Source organism: Megascapheus bottae, chromosome 22 (assembly GCF_031878675.1).
Source record: "Megascapheus bottae isolate mThoBot1 chromosome 22, mThoBot2.hap1, whole genome shotgun sequence".
In the NCBI taxonomy this organism is placed as follows: Eukaryota; Metazoa; Chordata; class Mammalia; order Rodentia; family Geomyidae; genus Megascapheus; species Megascapheus bottae.
In genome coordinates this window covers 15988870-16011092 of record NC_143530.1, presented here as the reverse complement: position 1 = coordinate 16011092, position 22223 = coordinate 15988870, and the positions used below count along the sequence as shown (strand labels likewise).

At 45.3% G+C, this 22223-nt stretch overlaps 1 protein-coding gene across 3 annotated transcripts; it reads right to left on the bottom strand.

Moving 5' to 3' along the window:
• Positions 1-4095: 4095 nt before the first annotated feature.
• On the bottom strand, positions 4096-20483 carry Trim27 (tripartite motif containing 27). 3 transcript variants are annotated; one of them, XM_090356187.1, is made up of 8 exons: positions 19886-20483; positions 18306-18401; positions 15091-15321; positions 11158-11180; positions 9189-9304; positions 9043-9075; positions 7424-7450; positions 4096-4889 (listed from the first exon to the last, which is right to left on the bottom strand). In XM_090356187.1, the coding sequence occupies exons 1-8, from the start codon at positions 20303-20305 to the stop codon at positions 4294-4296; spliced, it is 1542 nt and encodes a 513-aa protein (XP_090212313.1). In that variant the 5' UTR covers positions 20306-20483; the 3' UTR covers positions 4096-4293. The 3 variants fall into 3 exon arrangements, with proteins under 3 accessions (XP_090212313.1, XP_090212315.1, XP_090212314.1); XM_090356189.1 differs by lacking the exon at positions 19886-20483 and adding an exon at positions 19544-19800; XM_090356188.1 differs by lacking the exons at positions 18306-18401; positions 19886-20483 and adding an exon at positions 15429-15618.
• Between the last annotated feature and the right edge of the window lie 1740 nt (positions 20484-22223).

Genomic DNA, 22223 nt, shown 5'->3' with positions numbered 1-22223 from the left:
CTCAGGCCCTGAGCTCAAGACCAAGGCTGGCAAAACTTTTTTTTTTTAATATTTAGCATAAGTTTTAGTAATCATTTATCAAACATGTTGTTGAACACTAGGTTCTGTCTTTCTTTCTTTTTTCTTGCCAGCCCTGGGCCTTGAACTCAGGGCCTGGGCCCTGTCCTTGGGCTTTCTCAAGGCTAGAGTTCTATCACTTGAGCCACAGCACCATTTTTGTTTTTTTTTTTCTATGTATGTGGTACCAAGGAATCAAACCCTGGTCTTCGTGCATGCTAGGCAAGCACTCTACCACTAAGCCAAACTCCCAGCCCAACACTAGATTATTTCTAAGTTTTCATTTTCATGAGTAATGCTATAGATAAATTCTTTTTGGCTAGTCCTGGGACTTGAACTTAAGGCCTGAGCACTGTCCTTGGGGGAAAACAAAAAACAAGACTCATTCAAGATTTTAATTTCAACTTTGCAATGAGTCTCTTGACTCTATTTAAATGCTTAAAATTAAATCCAGGGCTGACCCATGGTACATGGTCTACCACTGAGTTACATTCCGAATTGAGCCCCTAAATTTATTATATGAGGTCTGAACATATATCAAAAAGATAAATGTCAAAAAAGGCACAGGGAAGACATGCAGACTGAGGTAACAGCTTCCTCTGATTCCTGTGCCACACACTATCTCCTACAATGCAAAATGTTTCCGTTTTCTGCAAACCTTTAGTTGAACTCCACTTCCTTTTCACTCCTTCTCCAGAGCCTTGTAACTTTTCCAAGGGCAGAAGCCATGTTACCGCAGTGCCCAACACTAGTTAATTGTGTATGTGAGTGAAAGAATCATTGTATTTCAGAAGCAACACACCCATGCCTGGTACACTAAGAACCCTTTTGGGTTTTGCTGAGGGACATACAGCTTCCATCTGTACACTTTGGTATGGATTTGAACCAAACAGCGTTCATTTATCATGGAAGAGCAATCTGTTCTTCACGCCTTCAGGTGGTTGGCAATTATGATAGACATCTCTTAACCATTCATGGAAGACACTATATTGTTTCTCTTTATTCTCTAAACATGTTTCTTCTAGGCTTCCCCTGCTCTTAAGATGTTCCTCTCTAAAAAAAAGCACATAAAGATACACTTACATCACATGTATGCAAACACACCTACAATTTTTGTTGTTGTTGTTGTGAGGCTTGAGCTCTGGACCTGGGCACTGTCCCTTGAGCTCTTCAGCGCAAGGATACTGCCCTACCTTTTGAACCACAGTGCCACTTCCAGTTTTCGAGTGGTTAATTGGAGTCTCATGGGCTTTTTTTTTGTTTGTTTCCCATGGGTCATGGGGCTTGAACTGGGCACTGTCCCTGAGCTCTTCAGATCAAGGCTACCACCCTAACACCCTAACCTTGAGCCAAGCCCCACTTCCCCTTTTTTTTTTTGCAAGTTGTGGGGCTTGAACTCAGGGCCTGAGCACTGTCCTTGGACTTTTCTCAATGCCAGAGCTCTACCACTCGAGCCACAGCACCACTTCCAGCTTTTTTCTAGGTATGTGGTGCCGAGGAATCGAACCCGGGTCTTCGTGCATGCTAGGCAAGCACGCTACCACTAGGTAAAACTCCTGGCCCCCCACTTCCCATTTTTTAGAGGTTAACTGGAGAAGAGCCTCAGGTCCTTTGTGCCCAGGCTGGCTTTGAATCTTGATCCTTAGATTTCAGCCTCCTACGAATGGCTAGGATTACAGGTGTGAGCCACTGCGACTGGCTCAAATGGCAATCTTTCAATGAAAAGTTTACATCTGCCACATCAAGAACCACAAGATGATCAATACTCTCGTATCCTCCACATTCCAAAGGCAACAAGGGCCTTTTGTCCATATTATCAAGAGGGTTTAATTAGATATAGTATCTATATTTTTTGTTCAACATTAATAAAAACCATCATCGTAGATATATCTTCATTCAAATCAGAGGCAGTTTTGCTGAATCTGCTGGTCTTTTGCTTTCTCTGTGGATGGGAAAGGGGGAGTTGACAGTATTAGGGTGTGAACTTAGGGCCTTCTTCAGGAGATGGGGCTGTCTATCCTCTTGAATGGCAATTCTACCCATCTTTGCTTCCTAAATAGCTCGCATTCCAAATGTGAACCACGGTACCCAGCAGCTTTAATCAAGTACATTAAGATGATGCCTAACTAGATGTTTCTAAACCAACTAGCTCTGTTAAATAAGTTACTGAGTACCGGCTCTTCAGTGAACCTTGGCTTCAGGTGTTGTACTTTATTCATATATATCAGAGAATATCTCATATTAGCTAATTTAGCTTCAGGTAAACCCATTGCTATAGACCTTGGTTTTGTTTCCCATTGAATCATCATGAATAAACCAAGAAAGAAGTTATTGTTGCTAAGTGATCTTTTTTCTTCGGTGCCAGTACTGGGGCCTGAATTTAGGGAATCAGGCTCTTGCCTGGTGCTTTTTTTTTTCTTTCATTGTTGGGATAATGTATAGTGGGATTACAGTTACATGTCATCTTGCCTGGCTTTTTTACTCAAGGCTGGTGCTCTACCAGTAATGCTGCACCTCTACCTACTTACTTCATGATCTCTGGCCATAGAACCCCAATGTCTAGAAAGGAATAAGTATTTATAGTTCTGATCTTTCCTTCTCAGATTCATGTACTGGACTTGTAGTTCTATGTTGTAAAGCAAATTCTGCCCACTCTGACTAATTCTAGGAAGGGCTACCATACCTCATTACCAATTAGAATAAACACAGGCCTCAAAATAACATTTTAAAACTACAGGTTCAACCAATACAAGACACCCAACACAACTTTCTCAACAGTAACAAAATAATGATAGGGCAATGAGAAATTCATCACCTCCTTGGAAGAAAATATTGGTCAGAATGGGATCAGACCCATATTGAAAATCCACACCCCACTCTCCATATAAATCCAATCTTCCTAAGATCCAGAAAACAATAGTAGTGTAAACATCCATATTCACTTTATTTTTACATATGGAGGCATATAGCCGAAAAGAAGGATTAAGAACCACCATAGGACTTCCTTAAGGGGACAGGACTTAGCCTTCTAAGTCCAGAATGTTCCAAGGCACACTGGTGACTGGGATGGATCTGTCCCTCTACAGCACCACACTTCAGGAAGGTCACTTTTCCCACCCCCCCCCCCCAGAGGAAATAGGGGGAAAAGTTGCAGAAGGCAGCATATCCTGGAACCTTGTTCCAGAACTGTTCCAGCAATGGTGTGAGCACACCTAGTCACCATTCTGTGAAACAAGATCTAGAAGCAACAGACCATGGCAGGGAGGAAACTGTCCTACATGTGCATTTGCTAACCAAAAATATCTTTCATAAAAATAAAGTTCAGGAGCAGGGTGTGGTAGCTCATGCCTATAATCCTACTCAGGAGGCTGAGATCTGAGGATCAAGGTTCAAAGCCAGCCCAAATACGTAAGACCTTGAACACATAAGACCTTAACTCTTCTCTCCAATTAATCACTAGAAAATGGGAAGTGGAGCTGTGGCTGGGGGAGAGTAGGATGGTAGCCTTGAGCTGAAGAGCTCAGGGACAACGCCCAGGCCCAGCATTCAAGCCCCATGACCCCCCCCCCCCAAAAAAGATAGAGCTGGGTGACACTGTCCTACACCTATAATCAGGAGGCTGAGATCTATGAATCACTGTTCAAAGGTAACCCAGGCAGGAAAGTCTGATAACCCCACCTCTAGCAGGGTTGGGGCTCTTTCTCACCTTTATTATAAAATAACTGAAGGCAAAACAACATATAGGTTTCATTAATGTAGTTAATTAAAGGTAAGGGAAGACTGGAAAAAAAAATCAAGTATATATACTCTTCTGGAAAGTGAAAACTAGAAGGGAGCCATGCTGACTCTTTGTAGTTCCATTCTGTTATAAGAAGTCCAGAAATGATAGTAACACCCTGGATATGATTACTCTGTGGAGCTGAGCCAGGCCAAGCCAAGAAAAATGCATCTTCAGCAGTTAAGTCCAAAGATTATCCATATTCTTTACCCAGTCCTGTTAAGACCAAAAGAGTGTGAAACACTGGAGACAGACATCAGTTTTTTTTCTTTTTATTTCTGGGAAATACTGATACTTCTCGTAACATTTTACAGTTTTCAGGGGATGGGAAAGGATAGTAGAGAACACGGAAAAGGCTAAGGATATCCAGCTTTGATGGACAAGAATTGGCGAGACAAGATGCCTTGCGGCTGGGGAAGGATTAGAGCCATCCAGGCTGGTGGCTTGAGTTCACCTTCTCAAGGGGAAGTCTCCATGGAGTGACTGTGGTTCCCCACATGGCCAGAAAACCCATCAATTCCACTCATGGGGCAGATGACCAGAGGAGCTGCACTCTTCCCTCCCGAGTAACTCAGGCTGAAGTAGGGCCGGACAGGCCCACAGAAGGTAGCGTGTGAGAAAGTAAAGGTGTGACACCTCTCTGTCACGTTGTAGAAGGAGACCTCACCAGCATCATAGTCCAAGAAAATCCCCACCCTCTGGAGAGGGGTCCGCAGGGGGAGGGCAGTCATTGGGGAGGTAAGTGCCCAATATTCTTTCCCATACCACAATGACACTGCCCAGAATCCGTTCTGGGGGGCCGAAGTTACTCCCCCTTTTCTGCACACTGAGTCTTCACAGACACCTATGGTCCACTTGGCTTTATCTCCCACCTCTACCTCCCAATAATGTCTCCCAGCGATGAAACACGGAGATCCCAAGACACAGGGAAACAGATTGAACCGCTCAGGGTTGTCGGGCAGGTCCTGCTGGAGGTAACTGTAGCGCACTTGTCGAAGGTTATCAGAGAGGATCAGGCTGGGGTAGGCTGTATCTGGGTCCAGAGTCACATCCACTGCAGAAACAGAGGGGAGGGTCAGTCTTTTGAAGCCCCACAACCGTTTCTCCTGGGAACAGTAAGAGCTCCCCACTAAAGGCTGTATCCTGTAGGGCACAGTAGCTCACGCCTGTAATGCTAGCTACTCAAGAGGCTGAGATCTGGGGATGGCAGTTCAAAACCAGCCCGAGCACTAAAGTCTGTGAGCTCTTATCTCTAATTAACCACTAGAAAACAGGAAGTTGAGCTGTGATTCCAGGGGTAGAGTGGTGTCCCTGAGCCAAATCGCTCAGGGACAGCACCAGACTCAGAGTTCAAGCCCCACAACCAACCAACCCCCCCCCAAAAGGGGGGGTTGATATATCCATCTTATGATGGATTGTCTTATAATTCTCATTTCAAAAATTGCAGTTAGGGGCTGGGAGTTTGGCTTAGTGGTAGAGTGTTTGCCTAGCATGCAGGAAGACCCAGGTTCGATTCCTAGGTACCACACACATAGAAAAAAGCCCGAAGTGGTGCTGAGGCTCAAGTGGTAGAGCTTGAGCCTTGAGAAAGTCCAAGGACAGTGCTCAGGCCCTGAGCTCAAGCCCAGGAGTGGCAAAAAAAAAAAAAAAAAGAAAATGCAGTTAGATTATCTAGCTACCTTCTGTATACACTGCATATACTAAAATTTTATCTGCATCCACTCTCTTTTACATTTTTTTTTTTTTTGCTAGTCCTAGGGCTTGAAGTCAGGGCCTGAGTACTGTCCCTGGGCTTTCTCAGGACTAAGGCTCTACCATTTGAGCCATAGCACCATTTTTGGCTTTTTCTATGTATGTGGTACCAAAGAATCAAACCTGGGTCTTTGTGCATGCTAGGCAAGCACTCTACCATCAGGCCAAACTCCTAGCCCTCCATTTTACATACATACATATATATTTACTTTCTGGTAGGTCATGGGACTTGAACTCTGAACCTGGGTGTTGTCCCTAAACTCCAACTCAAGGGTACTGCCCTACCCTTAAGCCACAGTGCTATTTCTAGTTTTCTAGAGGTTAACTGGAAATGAGTCTCATGGTTTTTAGTGCCTGGGCTGGCTTTGAACCTCCATCCTCAGATCTCAGCCTGAGTAGCTAGAATCTCAGAGGTACACTGCACGCAGTTAGATTCCTGTTTTTGTTTTTTAAATAAGGCGGTACTAGAGATTGGACCAGAGTGTCACTCTTGGAAGGCAAGTATTCTACCACTTGAGCCGCACACCTAGTCCTGAGGCTAACATGTCTAAAACCTTTCATCTGAAAGCTTTGGCAGCCAGACCTGCCATTATAAACTTTAGACCAGGTAGGGTTTGGCACAGTATCACATAATTGTATTTCCGATTCATACTGCACCTCAATGCACCAATAATTGATATGTGGGGCCCCATATTATGTCCAGGCTCACTCTGAATCTTGATTTTCCCAGTCTCCACCTTCAGAGTAAAGATTATAGGCATGAACTACTCATGCCAGGACTTCCTCAGTTTGTCTTAACTAAGCCATGCTATTATACTATTTTACTTTTAAATGTAAAACTATTAATCAGACACAGTATCTCCTTGGCATTTAGTATTATTGCCTCTTACAATCATGTGGTGTCTTCCTACTTTAAAAGCACTAAAAGGCTTTCATTTGTTCTTATCTTGTTCAGAAAGCAAAACCCAGCCATAAGCTAAATTATTCTCACAAGACTCATGACAAGCTGGTGAAGGTGATCGAGAATTCCAGAACTCTTGGTTCTATTTGTCTAGTTTTACAGACGATTTTTTAAAAAAGTATTATCTTGAGCCAGACAACTGTAGTCGTAGCTATTCATGAGGCTGAGATCCGAGGATCAGGGCTCCAAGCCAGCCTTGGAAGGAAAGTGTGAAATGCTAAATCTTCATCACCAAAACCTATAGTAGAGCTGTGGCTTAGGTGGTAGAATGCTAGCTTTGAGCAAAAACTCAGCTTTCAGGCTGAGTTAAAGCTCCAGGGCCAACACCAAAGCATGTGCACACACAAACACAACTCTGGAAGTGGAGATTGGAAGACACAGGTCCAAAGTAGAATCCTCTTCATGAAGCGGACTCCACACAACAGGAGGGGAAGTACACACAAGCTAGATGTGCATCCCAGGGTGAGGATGGCTCCCTAGGGGAGACATAGTTTCAAGCTTTAACATGAGAAGTGGGATGACTAAGATGCGTAGACTGTCTGGCACTCAAGAGTAAGAGGTGAATACAAACAATCACCCCTGCTTCATGAAAGCATGTTGCCCCTGAGGCTGGAAAGAAGGCAACATAGTATGGTATAATTTCTGTATTTAGGGAATTGTGTGCTTCCACTATAATCCTTAACTCTCTATGGCTTCAGCTCTGAAGCGAAGATTAATAAACATAGCAATGACCAAATTTCTGCCATATGCTACTTCTCCATATGTAATTCAAAGATCTAAATTAAGGTAATTCTCCAATCACTTTTGGTGGTAACTGGATTCATAAGAACTTATTCCTCCTTTCCCTATTATCGTTTTGCTTTCCATCAACCTACCTGAGTACAATTGAGCTTCTCTCAATTCTGCAAGACCAGAAGAAAAAAGAAATTAGGAAAGCCATGCCACTATTTCCGGAAAACATGTGAGAAACCTTGGTTAGTTATATAGCAGTGGTACTGAAATTTTCAGAACTCGCACCACTGTTATTATTTCATACAATATATGCTACTACCATCCACCCAACGACATTAAGGGAAGAAGCTTGGGTAGAATAACCACATGCTCCTGACTGATTAGAAAGAGCAGAAGTAAATGAAACCAAATCAAAGACAGTCACATTTGAGCTAATGCTATCTCCCGTGTTAAGTGGAACTCCACTCTAGCACTCAGAAGGCTGATAGGGGAGGCTCTCCTCCCATTTGTGTTGCTTATGAGCTTATGTGTCTCCTGAACGAAAGTTACTAGATGCCAATGAAAGTATGTATCTTGCCAGGTGCCCATGGCACCTGTAATTCCAGCTACTCAGGAGGCTGAGATCTGAGGATCCGGCTCCAGTTAACCACCAGAAAACTGGAAGTGGTGCCATGGCTCCAGTGATAAGAGCGCTAGCCTTAAGTTGAAAAGTTTAGGGACAGCGCCCAGGCCCAGAGTTCAAGTCCCATGAATGATAAAAACAAAAAAAACAAGACTCAGTAGATGAAATGAGGATGCCACATTAAAAAAAATTATCAAAGATTAGATTATGGGGATTATAATAGGGACTGCTACTTATAAGGATTTTAATGCCATCAGAATTCTTAAGCATTTGTTTTCATATTCAGTTTAATATTCAATAGCTAACTCCTAGAAGTGGTTTGTGTGAACAGAAAACTTTAGATTTAGAAAATTTTCATCCAAACAGCCAACAAAGTTTAAAGAAGGTAGGCACTGTGGCTCACACCTGTAATCCTAGCTACTCAGGAGGCTGAAATCTGAGGATTGTGGTTCAAAGTCAGCCTGGGCACTAAAGACTGTGAGCCTCTTATCTCCAATTAACCTCTAGAAAAGTGGAAGTGGTGCTGTAGCTCAAGGGGTAGGGCAGGAGCCTTGAGCTGAAGAGCTCAGGGACAGCGTGCAAGCCCAGAGTCCAAGCCCCATAATGTTAAAAAAAAAAAAAAAAAAAAGGTTTTAAGTAACATAACATACCATCTAAAAGGTAAACAATATTGTAGTTTTATCAAGTGGCAGAGCGAAGCCAGAATCCTGCAGCCTGATTCCTGAGGTGTGCTATCTTAGCCACTATTAACTCTTCCTGGGCTACTTGGCACCTGTGCCCACAAGCAGTCATACGTTAATCATACATATTTGCTCAAGTAAAATGTAGCCAGGATACTCTGTTCTCTCTCCCAATTGAAGAGCTGCTTAGATAAAACTATTTCTGGATTTCTTTCTTCCTTCATCAATATAGAACAAGGCTATTAAATGGTTAAGTTCAAGATCATACTGGGCTTCACAGTAAGACCCTATCTCACCAAACCAGGGGAAAAAAAGGAGGGGTAACAGGGCGCGGAGAGGAAACAAATGTAAAATAGCAGAAAGCTGGCCAACAAGATCACCCACCATTTCCTCACACTAAGGGTACTCTTCTTCCTAAGAAACACCAAAATCAAAAGCCTCGTTAAACAAGCAAATTTACCTTGGATTTTTTCCATATCTGACTGCATTTTTTCTGAGAAGAAAAAAAAAAGACATTCAGTATACAGTGTTATATCTAGTTGCAAAACAATAATTTGGATAATAAATCCATTTCTTCTCACAACCACACTTCTCTCTTCATATTACCTGTAAACTGTTTCAGACTCTCGGTCAAGAACAGACATTTTTGGGCAAAAATGTGGATTTTCTCTTGCAGATCTGGAGGTGTGATCCAGGGCTCAGGAATCCTGATTCTTTCAGCCCTAAATTTAAAAACATATGTGATTGCTTTCCTCCAATTCTATAACCTTCCCAGGGCCAGGACATAGCTTTGGCTAAAATATCCAACACAGCTGCAGTCCTTAGAACCAGCTATGACAACTTCTCATATCTCCTCCTGAGACTATAATCCTCTAAACCAGAAAAAGAGAGATCTCACTTATTTTCCCCAAAGCACCTAGCTCATAAGTTCACAAACAGCAAGCCTTCAGAAAGGTTTATTAAATTAAATTGAATTATGAGGCTAACCTTGCCAGAAAGCACTAGATTCCATGACAAAGTCCTTGATATTTATGGTGGGCAACTGTCCAGAATCTTCCGGTTCCAAAACATGGAGAGAATGACATCTTCAGACAGATAGGCACTCTGTGGGGGCACGGTACCCGATTTCCTCACCTCTACAAGGGAGTCTATAGCAAAGACCGTTAGTTGTCTACCCAATATCCCTTTCTCCCATCTTTCCTGTTTTATGGCTCATGGCTGGTTAGTCCCCTTATAGCCAGATGTGACCTTGCAACTGGTTCAGGCTAATGAGGTTAAGAACTGTCTTGTGATCAGGGTAACAAAAAATGTGTACAACTTATCTTTCTTCTGGCTAGCATTTTAGTAAGTCTCTTGGTCTAACTGAGGACTGTACCTTAGGAATGCCAGACTGTGAATAGGAAGAAATCACTCTGCAGATTACTGGAGCTACTTTATCAGCTCAGGTGACAGCCAAGCACACACTAACCAGGTGGCAATTTTTTTTTTTTTAACAAATTATGTTTAAACACTAAACCAATGAAATTTTCTGTCTCATATAGCCAAACTCAGTCCTTATTGTCAAAATACTGCTAGGACCTGAGAGATATATTCCCATGTATAAGGTCAGAAGTAGGCTAGTATCAAAAGGAGGCAGGTAGAGGGTTATCTTACACCAGTCATAGAACGTTCACTCCATCCCAAGGACCCTCAAGAACAGCAATTCGATTAGCATGATTCTATCTGCTGAGCACCCAGTCAACCTACCCTGTCTATGAGTCTCTCTTCATCTCCTCAAATGCTCTCATACGATCTAATCTTATTTTTGTAAGAAGGATCTCCATCATTCAAGATTTTACTTTCAAAATCTACCTCAACCCGTAGGCATCACTGTTCTGAACCTGATCTCCTCAAGACCTAGCCCATTTGTTCAGGCCATCCATCCTACAGATGCAACTGTGCCCTAGTGTTCCCTTTTTATTTCATTACAACTTCTAGAGGAAGTGCTCTCACCCTACCTCCACTGCTTTCCCATAGTGGGGACTGAACCCAAGGACCCTCAGTCATAAGAATGACGGGGTAGGGGGAGGGAAAGTAGGGGGGAAAAAAGAGCCATGGGAGGGGGTAACAATGTTCGCAAGAAATTTACTCACTACCTTACGTATGTAACTGTAACCCCTCTGAACATTACCCTGACAAGAGAACTAATGTGCTTTACACTGAGCTCCCCAACTCCCTAGTCTTTCATTATGTAACTCCAGGCTGCTCTTACCTTCCTTAATCATCCTCCCTATCCCATTAGAGGGAGAAAAAAAAAAAGAAAGAAAGAAAGAAAAGACAAGACATAGTGAAACAGAATTCTGAAATGCCCAGGAAGCAAAAACTGTCCTCAGACTCTGCCCAAGTCCTCGCAAGACCCTACCCTCTCATCGATTAACTCTCAGGTTTTCCAAGAGCTGAGCTTTGTCTAGTTCCTTCAGGGACAATCAGCAGTTCATTAAGATGTCCAAATCAAGACCCATCTCCTTTCAGGATTTACAAATATGAGGTATCGTCTTGTGCTTGATTGAACGCTTACAGGCAGATAAAACTGTACCTGCTCAATGTGTCCCCGATGTCCTACAAAAGAAAGGAAAAGGATAACCATGAGAAATTATTCATAAATTGAATTTCCTTTCGTAGACATTCCTTGAAGGTCTAACAATTGGCTGACTCTCCTGGGAGAAACCAGGGCACGAATCCCAAAACATGCCTTACCCACAAGGAGCTAAAACAGGGCAAAGGAAACCAGGATTTTCTTTCTTTCTTTTTTTAAAATTTCAATGTATAGAGGGGTACAGTTTATTAGCCAGATAGAAGGTGCTTTATTTCTTACACATTGATACCCCTTCTTATGTGTTTGTCCCCATTTCCTTCCCTCCACCCCCCAAACCAGGATTTTCTAACTCAGACAATCCAACTCTTCTACTTCAACTGCCTTCCTTGTTTAATTTCACCCATATACAATAGGGAAAGCCCTAGACTTACCACCCTTCAATTCAACGCCTTAATCTTATCATTTTCATTTCAACTGGATTCTTCTTTTACTTTTTCAACAAAGGAAAAATCTCTCATTTCCATCTCCTAGACCAACTGGACTCTTAAACAGACTTCTCCACATGCATTTTGAAAATGCTGTACTAATTTAAGAATCCCCTTTAGAGCGGGGAGCATAGCCTAGTGGTAGAGTGATCACCCAGCATGTACAAAGCCCTGGGTTCAATTCCTCACTATCACATACACAGAAAAGGTGGGAAATGGTACTTTAGCAAAGTACTAACCTTGAGCAAAAAGTGTCCAAGGACAGTGCCCAGTCCCTGTGTTCAAGCCACAGGACTGGAGAAAAGAAGGGATCAGGTGGTAATAAACATTTTAAGCTTCAAGAGCCACCCAATCTTTGTCATCATCTCTCAACACTGCCATTATGGTGACAATGTAGTGATAGATGATACATATATGAATGAATGAGCATGGCTCAATTCCAATGAAACTGAATTTGAGTTTCACAAAATTTTACCAATCATGAAAGATCCTTCAGATTTTTCCAAACATCTTAAAATGTAAAAATACGTAGGCATGCATTGGTGGCTCACACCTATACTACTACTCAGGAGGCTGAGATCTGAGGTTCAAAGCCAGTCCAGGTAGGAGACTCTTATCACTAATTAGCCATCAAAAAAACTGCAGGTGGCAGTGTGGCTCAAACTGGAAGAGCAAAAATGCTCAGAGAAGAGGGTCAAGGATATCATTTTAAGTTATGATTCAGAACTTTGGGGTTAGCCCACCCAGGCCTGCATCTCCTCATACGCCACTTTTTTTTTTGCCAGTCCTGGGCTTGGGCTCAGGGCCTGAGCACTGTCCTTGGACTTTCTCAAGGCTAGCACTCTACCACTTGAGCCTCAGCACCACTTTTGGCTTTTTACTATGTATGTGGTACCAAGGAATCGAACCCGGGTCTTCGTTCATGCTAGGCAAGCACTCTACCACTAGGCCAAACTCCCAGCCCTCATACGCCACTTTTTAAAAATAAAGCCAATCAGTAGTAGAACCAAGTTTGCATAGAACCTGTCAACATGTTGCTTTCATTAAATGTTAAATTTCAAAAAAAAAAAAAAAAAATCTCAGAGGCAGTGCTCAAGCCCTGATTTCAAGCCCCATGAGGAAAAACCAACCAAAAACCCCAACAAAACTCCAAGGTCATACAGAAACAGATGCAGGGCCATAATTTTCTAAACTTTGGCCTATCTTATTGTGTGGGGGGGGGTAGGGGTGGGAAGGGAGTAGAAATGTGTCTGTTGGTCTTGGGGTCTGTACAAAGGACCAGCATTCTTATCTTTCAGTTTTTCTGCTCGAGGCTAGCACTCTACCACTTGAGCCACAGCTCTGCTTCTGGCTTTTCGGGTAGTTAATTTAGTTAATTGAGATGAGTCGTGGGGACTTTGACTTTCCTGGTATGGTTGACTTATAAATTGCAGATCTTCTGATCTCAGCCTCCTGAGTAGTTAGGATTACAGGTCTGAGCCAATAATGCTCAGCCAGCTTTGCTATGTATCTTAAATTTGCCTTCAACTATGTGCGACTCAGGATGGGCTTGAACTTGTGATTATCCTACCTCAGTCTAATTATTCACAGTACAGGAGTGAACTGTCCCAAGAACTCTTATCATCTCAAGTCAATGGAATTTATCAACACCTGTGACTGTGCACTTAACAGCCAGGGCTTCACACTAGAATTTAGGCAAATTCACTTACCCACTGAAGTACTGACCTACTGCCTTATTTCCTCAGGTCAAGCAAAACACCAGGCGCATGCTCATATGCTAAATCACATAGACATCATATCAACTTAGGCCTGGCTGAAATTTCTCTCACCCCAGGCGGGGCATTCCATTCTGGGCCAGTCCAAGGGTTCCTGCCCTGCTCCTCAAGAGACCATATAGTCTGTTTTTTACTTCCTGTTTCCTCATTTAGATCAACAGAAGCCCTGCCTGCTTGCACAACCTCCATTCCCACATGAAGGTTGCAGCATCTCTTCTGCTATGCCTCACTCAATAAACACTCCTCGCTTGTCAAGATGGAGTCTAGCCTGGTCTTTCTCCCCCATTTTCCTAAGTCCCACCACTTAATCCAAGTGCACAGAACAGTACCTAACCCACAGAAGTAACTAATAGGTACCCATTAGCTGTTCTGAGACCCTGAAAGGATTGGAAGTCTGGAAGGCCTTCTCCCAACATACTCTCAGAATACAGTTTCCTGGAACAATCAATCAGGCTAAGCTTAACTGGTATTCAGATTTCTATCCTAGGTCCGGGCTAAGCCCACGCTGTGTGGGAGCCTGGGGGAAGACTATTGTTTGTGCAAACTGTCAGCTGTTTATTGTTTAGCTCTCTTTCCAGGAACAAGGTCATCTGCCACTTGTATAGAAGTAGAAGTTTAGACCTTACTTTCTGCACATGCATCCCAATTAAAAAAACATGGTGAATGGAACCTTGGGATCTGACGCTGGTGGAAGGCCACAGGACTCCTGGTCCCCCAGACCTCAATTCCAGTCTCTGTTATCACCTTGTTCCCAGTCAGGGTAGGTTAAGGAACACTTGGTGGGTTGCAACAAGCTGTGATCTTTCTAGGCTAGACCTACCACAAGCATGCCATACCCGCCTGTACACCAAAGTTAAATCCAAGGACGGCTCAGGCTGAAGCGTCTGCTCAAGTGCTTGTTTTGTGGATGCTGCAGTCCACATGGGGTAATGGAATGAGGAGGGTCCTGGAGTGACTTGTAGTCTAAGTCCCTCAGATCATGAGCAAATGGTCAGTGAAGTTCTAAGAGGTCATGAGCTTTCTGCCCATGACTATACCACTGCTCAGCACATCAGATCTTCCTTCTCCCTTTTTATAAGACAAGACGCGTGATAATCCAATTTCCAGTATGTCTATTTCCCTTCTAACATATCAGAATCTTGCCATGTTCTTGCTACCCCAGCAGAGGTTATTAAGTTGCTGGCTTCTTTCTTTCTTTCTCTTTTCCTTTCTTTTTTCGTGAGTATGTGTGTGATGGGGCTTGAACTCTGGGCCCGGGTGCTGTCCCAGAGCTCTTCTGCTCAAGGTTACCACCTACCCCTGAACCACACCCCACTTCCTGTTTTCTAGTGATAAATTGGAGATAAGAGTCTCACTTCTCTTAGTGCCTGGGCTGGCTTTGAACCTCGATTCTCAGATATCATGTCCTTCTTTCTGCCAGTCTTGGAACTTGAACTCAGGGCCTGAGCACTGTCCTCAGCTTTCTCATGGCTAGCGCTCTACCACTTGTGACAGCACCTCTTCTGGCCTTTGCTGTGTATATGATACCAAGGAATCGAACCCAGGACTTCATGTATGCTACTCAAGCACTCTACCACTAGGCCACCCCCCCCCAGTTGCTTCTTTCTTATAAAGAGACGCTACTTGGCAGCAGAGAGAGAAGGCCACTTTTGGAAGAACTCTCTGAGTCTTACCTGCAGGAGCTCCCTGGTAGGCTGCTGCTGCTTCTCCTCCAGCTGAGCAATCAGGCTGCTGAGGTGAGAGATGTTGCAGGAGAACTGGGTGATGGCACCATTGATACTGTTGTAGATGGCCAAGTCTAGCTCCTCCAGGCGGGCCAGGAGGCGATACTCATGCTCCTTTAAGGAGTGATACAGCTGCTCAAACTCCCAAACAATCTTCTCCCTCTCCATCTGGGTCAGGCTCTGTAGCAATGACAGACAAGAGCAGTGACGAAGAAAGATTCCCGTCTAGAGCCCTGAACAATTCCCCATGACACAACGGTCCCGCGTTATTTCCAGTGTTTACTGACCAGATACAGAACGGCCAGGAACGGAGTCATCCTGGCAATAATTAAGTTCCCTGCAGGAACTCAGTCAAGTGAGAGTGGGGTCTGTGTGCTGCACACAGTCATGGAAGGAGACAGACAGGTGGCGCAGGGTGGCGAGGGGAGCCTGTAGTCTTCAGAGAGGCAGTGCTTGCATAGGACTTGTGGAACACACACTTCATTACATAAGTATGAGCAGGAGGGATCTCTAGGGAGAAGAAATGGCATGGGCAACAAAATGGAGACAAAAGGCAAAGGCTGATTCCATATGGCTAGACTACACAGGTTATATGAAGTGCTAAGAGAAGAAGCCAGAAAAGGTAAAAAGACCTAATCAGCCAGGTTCCGGCAGCTCACACCTGTAACCCTAGCTACTCAGGAGGCTGAGATCAGAGAATCGCAGTTCAAAGCCAGCCCAGGCATGGAAGTCCGTAAGACTCGAAACTGGAAGTGGTGCTGAAGCTCAAGTGGTAGAGCACTAGCCTTAAGCTGAAGAGCTCAGGGACAGAGCTTATGCCCCGAGTTCAAGACCTGATTGTGTTTTACCTCACAGGCAAAGGGGATAAAGACATGAAAGACTGTCACAGAGAGAAGGGATCTGATCAGGTATCCTCTCTCTGTCTTTCAGAGATGCTCCCAACTTCTCTGCCTTAGGCAGTTGGGGTCTGGGAGAGGGTTTCTTATGTACTAACTTGTTTTCTGTTTTTTGAAATACCTATTCTGGGGCTGGAACTCAGGGCCTAGGCTCTGTCCCTGAGCTTTTTGGGCTCAAGGATAGCTAGCACTCTACCACTTGAGCCATAGCTCTACTTGATGGTAAATTAGAAATGAGTCTCATGGACTTTACTGTCTGTGCTGGCTTCAAACCACTCTCCTTAGATCTCAGCCTCCTGTGTAGCTGAGGTTACAGGTCAAGGTTGTGCTAACTTGTTTGACAAAGCTTGTTTGTACTCCCCTTTTCCACACCAATCTCCACTGGAAGAACACCATACTTTACGGTTTTGTTCTAAGAAGTTATATGCCTGGTGTGGTGATGGACGCCTGCAATCCCAGCCTATATAAACCCACAAAGCTAAAAATATTTCCCATGTGTTCCATTCAAAAAGTGTACAAACACTTGTGCAGTCTACTGCTTCTGGCAGCTTTTCTCCACCAACCATTCCACTACCACCCATCTTAAAATGTATACACCATGAACTCTTGCAAAGACACAAACCTTGAAGTATACAATCTTAGAAATACAGAATTAAGGGGCCGGGAGAGTAGCCTAGTGGTAGAGTGCTTGCCCCCAATGCACAAAGCCCTGGTGTTGATTCCTCAGAAAAAGCTTGAAGTGGCACTGTGGCTCAAGCGGCAGAGCGCTAGCCTTGAGAAAAAAAGAATAAGTGTCCAAGGACAGTGCCTAGGCCCTGAGTTCAAGCCCCACGACTGACAACAAAACAAAAACAGGATTAAGCCAGTCATAGATGGCTCACACCTGTAATTCTAACTATTCAAGAAGCTGAGATCTGAGGATCGCAGTTTGAAGTCGGCTTGGGCAGGAAAGTCTCCCCTGAGACTCTTATCTCCAAGAAACTATTCAAAAAAGCCAGAAGTGCTACCATGTACCATGACTCAAGTGGTAGAGCACTAGCCCTGAGCACAAAGAGGCTCAGGGACAGCATCTAGGCACTGAATTCAAGCTTCAGGACCAACCCCCCTCACCCAACACAAAAGCACAAAAAACAATAAATAAATAAAAATAAGTAAATCTGAAAGAAAACTTAAAATTGTTCAACTAATTCAGTGTTTCTCAAAGACAGTGATACTGGTATCCTGACAGGAACAACTCTGCCAGTTTCGTTTGTGGAAAGGCATTAAGGCATTTAGTTGTTGTATTTACTTTTTTTGGGGGGTGGGTCATGGGGCTTCAACTCTGTCCTGGGCACTGTCCCTGACCTCTTCAGCTTAAGGTCACTACTGCCCTACCCTTGAGCCAAGCCCCACTTCCCATTTTCTAGAGGTTAACTGGAGATAAGAGTCTCAGGTCCTTTTGTGCCTGGGCTGGCTTTGAACCTCAATCCTCAGATCTCAGCCTCCTGAGTAGCTAGGATTATATGTGTGAGCCACCATGCCTGGCTGTTGTATTTACTTTTTCTAATCGCTTTGCTCCTCAGCCAAAGCAACACTCAAATTCAATTTATAGGGAAGGAAACTGAAAGCCTGCTGAAGTTACGTCTACCCTAACCTATCCATTACACAGATGAGCAAATTAAGGCCCCAAGAAGCTATGTTACCTTATCTTTTTAATCTACAGTGTCACAGCCAAGATTCAGCTATCCTGAATCTTTTGAAAGGGCTGACCCTCAACTTTGGCAGTTCTCCTACAGGGGACAATACCATGCTGTCTCACTGACAAGATTCTTCATCCATCAGACCTATTTCCAGGCAAGGGGAGCTGGGGTTTCAGGGGATTATGCAAGCAAAGCAGGTGATGGGGCCTAAAGACACTAGGGTGAATTCCCTCAGAACTCAGAAGCCACTACCAAATCTATCCAGAACTGGCAAGTTTTCCTTCCATCCCAATCTCCTAACAGACTTAAGCACTTCCACCACTGTCGAGATCATGGGAGACTAGAGAAGAAAAGTAAAGGTTAAAAACAAAACAAAACAACCCCTCAGAATGGAAGTGGAGGTATGGCTCAAGTGATAATAACACCAGCCTTGAATTAAAAAAAAAAAAAAAAGCACAAAGACCTGAGTTCAAGCCTGGCATAGAACAAAAAACCCTCAGAAGGGAAGCAGTGTCAAAAAGAAAAAAAAAAAAAAAAAAGAAAAAGAAGCAACATTATTTGGCAGAAGTGATTATCTGTAAATTCTTACCAAGAGTTCAGCTCGGGCTTGCTCACCCTGGGCCCGCCGCCTCTTCTTCAAATCTTTCACTCTCTTTAGATGGTCCAGCTGATTCTGAATTTGTTCCTGAAGAAAGCAAAACAGGTTAAGACCAGACACACCTTAGCATCAGCCTGGCTTTTCTGCTTAGCACACATGGAACTCAGACTCCTGATAGCTAGTCTATAGTGAGTCTCAGAGTTAAATGCCAATGGCTCAGCACTCAGGAGGCTAAGATCTGGGGATCACTGTTCAAAGCCAATTGTGTTTCAAGTGGTAGAGCACAAAATCTCAGGCACAGCACTCAGGCCCAGAGTTGAAGCCACAGGACTCACACATACACACAAAAGAAGTCCCTTCTCAGTTTACACTGCTATCCGTGGGAGAAAAGCCCAAAGCACAGGGGAGCATTGATCCGTGCTTCTTGAACGGTGAGGAACCTATCACTGGAAGGATACTGTATGGGTGAGTGACTGGACCAGAAGACTCAAAGTTAAGCTGTAGCTCTTCCAATGGCACATTGAGAAGACGACTTCTCTTATTTTTCTCGAGTGATGTGGGTTTAATGGACTACAAGTATGACAAAATGAGTGAAATGCCAGAACTGAAAGTTCTGCAAACCTTAGGCCATCATCATGCTTGAATACACTCACTCTTAACCATAAACATAACTGTCCTCCAAAAACAACAAAACACATCATCATGCTCTCACTGGATATCACCTTACAACTACTTAATGTTTTTCTCCCCAGTTTAGCTGTGCTTCCAAGGCCTCTGGGTAGCTGATGACTTCTTAGTCTTGACAGTAGCTCTAGAATCCCCTGACCCGTTAAATGAACAGTAAACGAGTTTTCTCATTAGCTACTAGCACACGTGGGTGACTAATGGAAAACCCATGAGGACATGTTTACACACTAAGTGTGTGTACACACAGCCACTCCATGCATGAGTGTGTGGATCAGAGTGACTCGGATGCCCTGTCCATGTCTATGCAGTGGCTTGCACTTCTCTTCTTTCAGTCGGATGTGGGGCTTGAACCCGGGGTCCGGGCTTCACGGCTCAAGGCTCTACCATGGCCCCACTTCCGGTTTCCTGGCGGTTAATTGGAAGGTAGTCTTCACCGACTTCTTCCCCCTGCTCCGACTGGCTTCGAACCGTGGACCCTCGAGATCTCAGCCTCCCGAGTAAAAGCAAGGATTACAGTGATCGATGGAGGTTTACCGCAGCACCTTTTATGTCTAAAGGAGAGAAGAGGCCGTGTTCGAACTCGTCAGCGTGCCAGGAGAGTTGGGAGAGGGTGGGTTGGGGGGGGGAGGGAAGAAGACTTTTTCTTGGCTTCCTGGCCAGCTACAGGTTCTTCCTCCCCAGTCTGAGTGCGGGAGGCTCTGCAGCCGACCGAGAGAGGAAATGACGGCGGTTGAAGCCCACGTCCGGCTCAGCCATTTTCTAGGCGGGAAACACACACACACACACCACAGACACACACACTCACACACACACACACACACACTCGGCAGCCGCCCGCCGGCTCGCGCCTCCCTTTGTCCGGGCCTCGCGCGCGGCGCCCTCACCTTGAAGCCGTCCACCGCCTCCTCGAGCGGCAGCACGCTGTGGCCGCGGTGCTCGCGGGAGCGGTCGCACACCACGCAGATGGGCATCTGGTCCTCCTCGCAGTACAGCTTCAGGGGTTCGCGGTGCTTCTCGCACACGCCCATCTCGCCGCCGGGCCCCGACGGCCGCTCGGTGCGCAGCTGCTTCACCAGCTGGGTGACGTTGGCCAGGTGCCGGTTGGGCCGCATGTGCCGCTGCGGGAAGGTCTCCCGGCACTGCGGGCACGACACGTTGGTCTCGGCGGCGCCCCAGCAGCGCGCCAGGCACGCGCAACAGATGTTGTGGCCGCAGTCGAGCATCATGGGCTCCGAGAAGTACTGCAGACACACGGGGCAGGTGGTCTCCTGCTGCAGGCACTCGGCCACGCTCCCGGAGGCCATGGCGCGGGCCCGCGGGGGCGCACGGGCATGGGGGCCCGGCCGCCGAGCTCTACTCCCCTCCCTACCCCCGGTCCAACTCTTCCTGGTGGGTTCTCGGCTCCCCTGGCGCGTCGCGGGGAGTGGGACGGACGGAGGGCGGCGCCTTCTCGGGCCCGGATTCCCGACCCGAGAGCCCCTACTCCGGAGGAGGGAGACTGGCTAGGCCTGATCCCACTGCCGCGGCGGAGTCCACGCGGAAACACTGCTGCTGCTCCTCCACGCCGCCCTGCGGCGAAAGTTCAGGGGGTGGGGGAGAAGTCCAGGAAAGGGGTGCCGCGGGGGGCCCCCCGGGATCCCAGGGCCAAAGCGCGCAGGGCGCGCAGGACAACGTGGCCGCGTCGGAACGGATCCCCGCCGCCGCGTAGGCCCCGCCCCGGCGCGAGCGGAAGGGGCGGCCCGGGGGGTGGGGCTTGGCCCGCGCGCGCCCAGCCAGTTCTTGGCCTCGGGGTCTGGGTGTTTCCAACTGTCCCGTTCCTGCGGGATCCCGAGGCCCTGCTGCCTGCGCCTAGGCCGGACGTCCCAGTGATGGAACCCTGAGTCCCGAGAGGACAGCTCACTGGAGCTGTAGATGTCCGCTGATCACAGTGGTTATGGGGTGCCTCTGTTCAGCCTCCACCTTCTAGTTCACCAGGTCCGGAGCTTTGGACCTTCTTAGTCTTTTGTTGAGTTTCCTTTTGGTGCCCAGGCCCCAGCCCTTCCACATGAAAGATGGCATTGTGGAGACAGTGGGAAGGAATGCCATCTGGCCTAACAGTGAGGCTGGAGGATGGGGCAGAGCTAGGCCCCTCTGGTATGTGAAGCCCTTTTTTGAATATACCCCATTATGGGCAGTCACAGTATTTAGAATATATATATATACACACATATATATAATTTAGAATATATATAATTTAGAATATATATATATATATATATATATAACTTACTTTCCAGACAGTAACATTTCTGTGTGGCAGAAAGAGAAACCCTGTTCTGCTATTTCCTGTCTCTAGTCAAGCAATTGGTTTATCATTCTGAGACTTCTTTTTTTTCCCTCCCATAAAGAGGGGATTGTGGTTACCTCGCAACGAGGAGGCCTACCTTGTTTTCCTTTTGAAGCATCAGTAAGTTTAGCTGTTAACTTCAATACAATAACAGTTAAATATCCATTGTATTTGAATTGTATTGAGTAGAACCTAAAAATTGCTTGCTCCTTTCTGAAAAAGAAAGTGATGGAAAATCTTCTGCTGGCCCAGATCCTAATAAATAAATGCAGTGCACCACAGCTAATAAGCTTCCATCTCTCATGTTGATCCTCATCTCTGACATGATATTTCCTCTACCGTAGGGTTTTCTTTGTTGTTCTGTCGTTGATCAAGAGAGACTTCTGCTTCTAAAACTTCACTTTAGAGATGTCCATTCTGGTTCTTTCCACCATGGGAAAAAATCTGAGGAACTGTGGAGTGGACAACTCAGAACATGCATCCTCTCTCTTGAGACACACTTGAGTCTGAAATCCCAGCTCCAAATAGTTTGAGAACATTTCTAGTAAAAATAGAGTAGGACTAGAGTTGGACTAATACAACTAGTATTAATTTGAAATAAGATGTTTGGAGAAATTAAAAGATGGTTTTATTGTATTTTGCTCCCAAAATGAGCATTGTAAAACTGCAAAGATGGAGGGTGCCAACCACTAGAAAAGGTTTCCCATCATTGCTTTCTTATTTTAGACATGCAGGTCTGAAGTTGAGCTTTGTTTGTGAGGATTGGTGGTATTACCTTAGCTAGCCCTTCATAATCTCTGGAGACAGCTGATTGGGTGGTAAGGAAGGGTAGAAGAAAATAGATGTATTGGGTGGGTAGAGTGAATAGCAAGGGAAGATTCACACTGGATACTTTT

Coding starts and splice junctions, on each gene's coding strand:
- Trim27 (XM_090356187.1), bottom strand. CDS start 20,305: ATGGCCTCCGGGAGCGTGGCCGAGTGCCTGCAGCAGGAGACCACCTGC. Junction 15,322..18,305: donor AAGCCCGAGCTGAACTCTTG/GTAAGAATTTAC, acceptor TCATTGCTACAG/AGCCTGACCCAGATGGAGAG. Junction 7,451..9,042: donor AGATATGGAAAAAATCCAAG/GTAAATTTGCTT, acceptor CTGGTCTTGCAG/AATTGAGAGAAGCTCAATTG.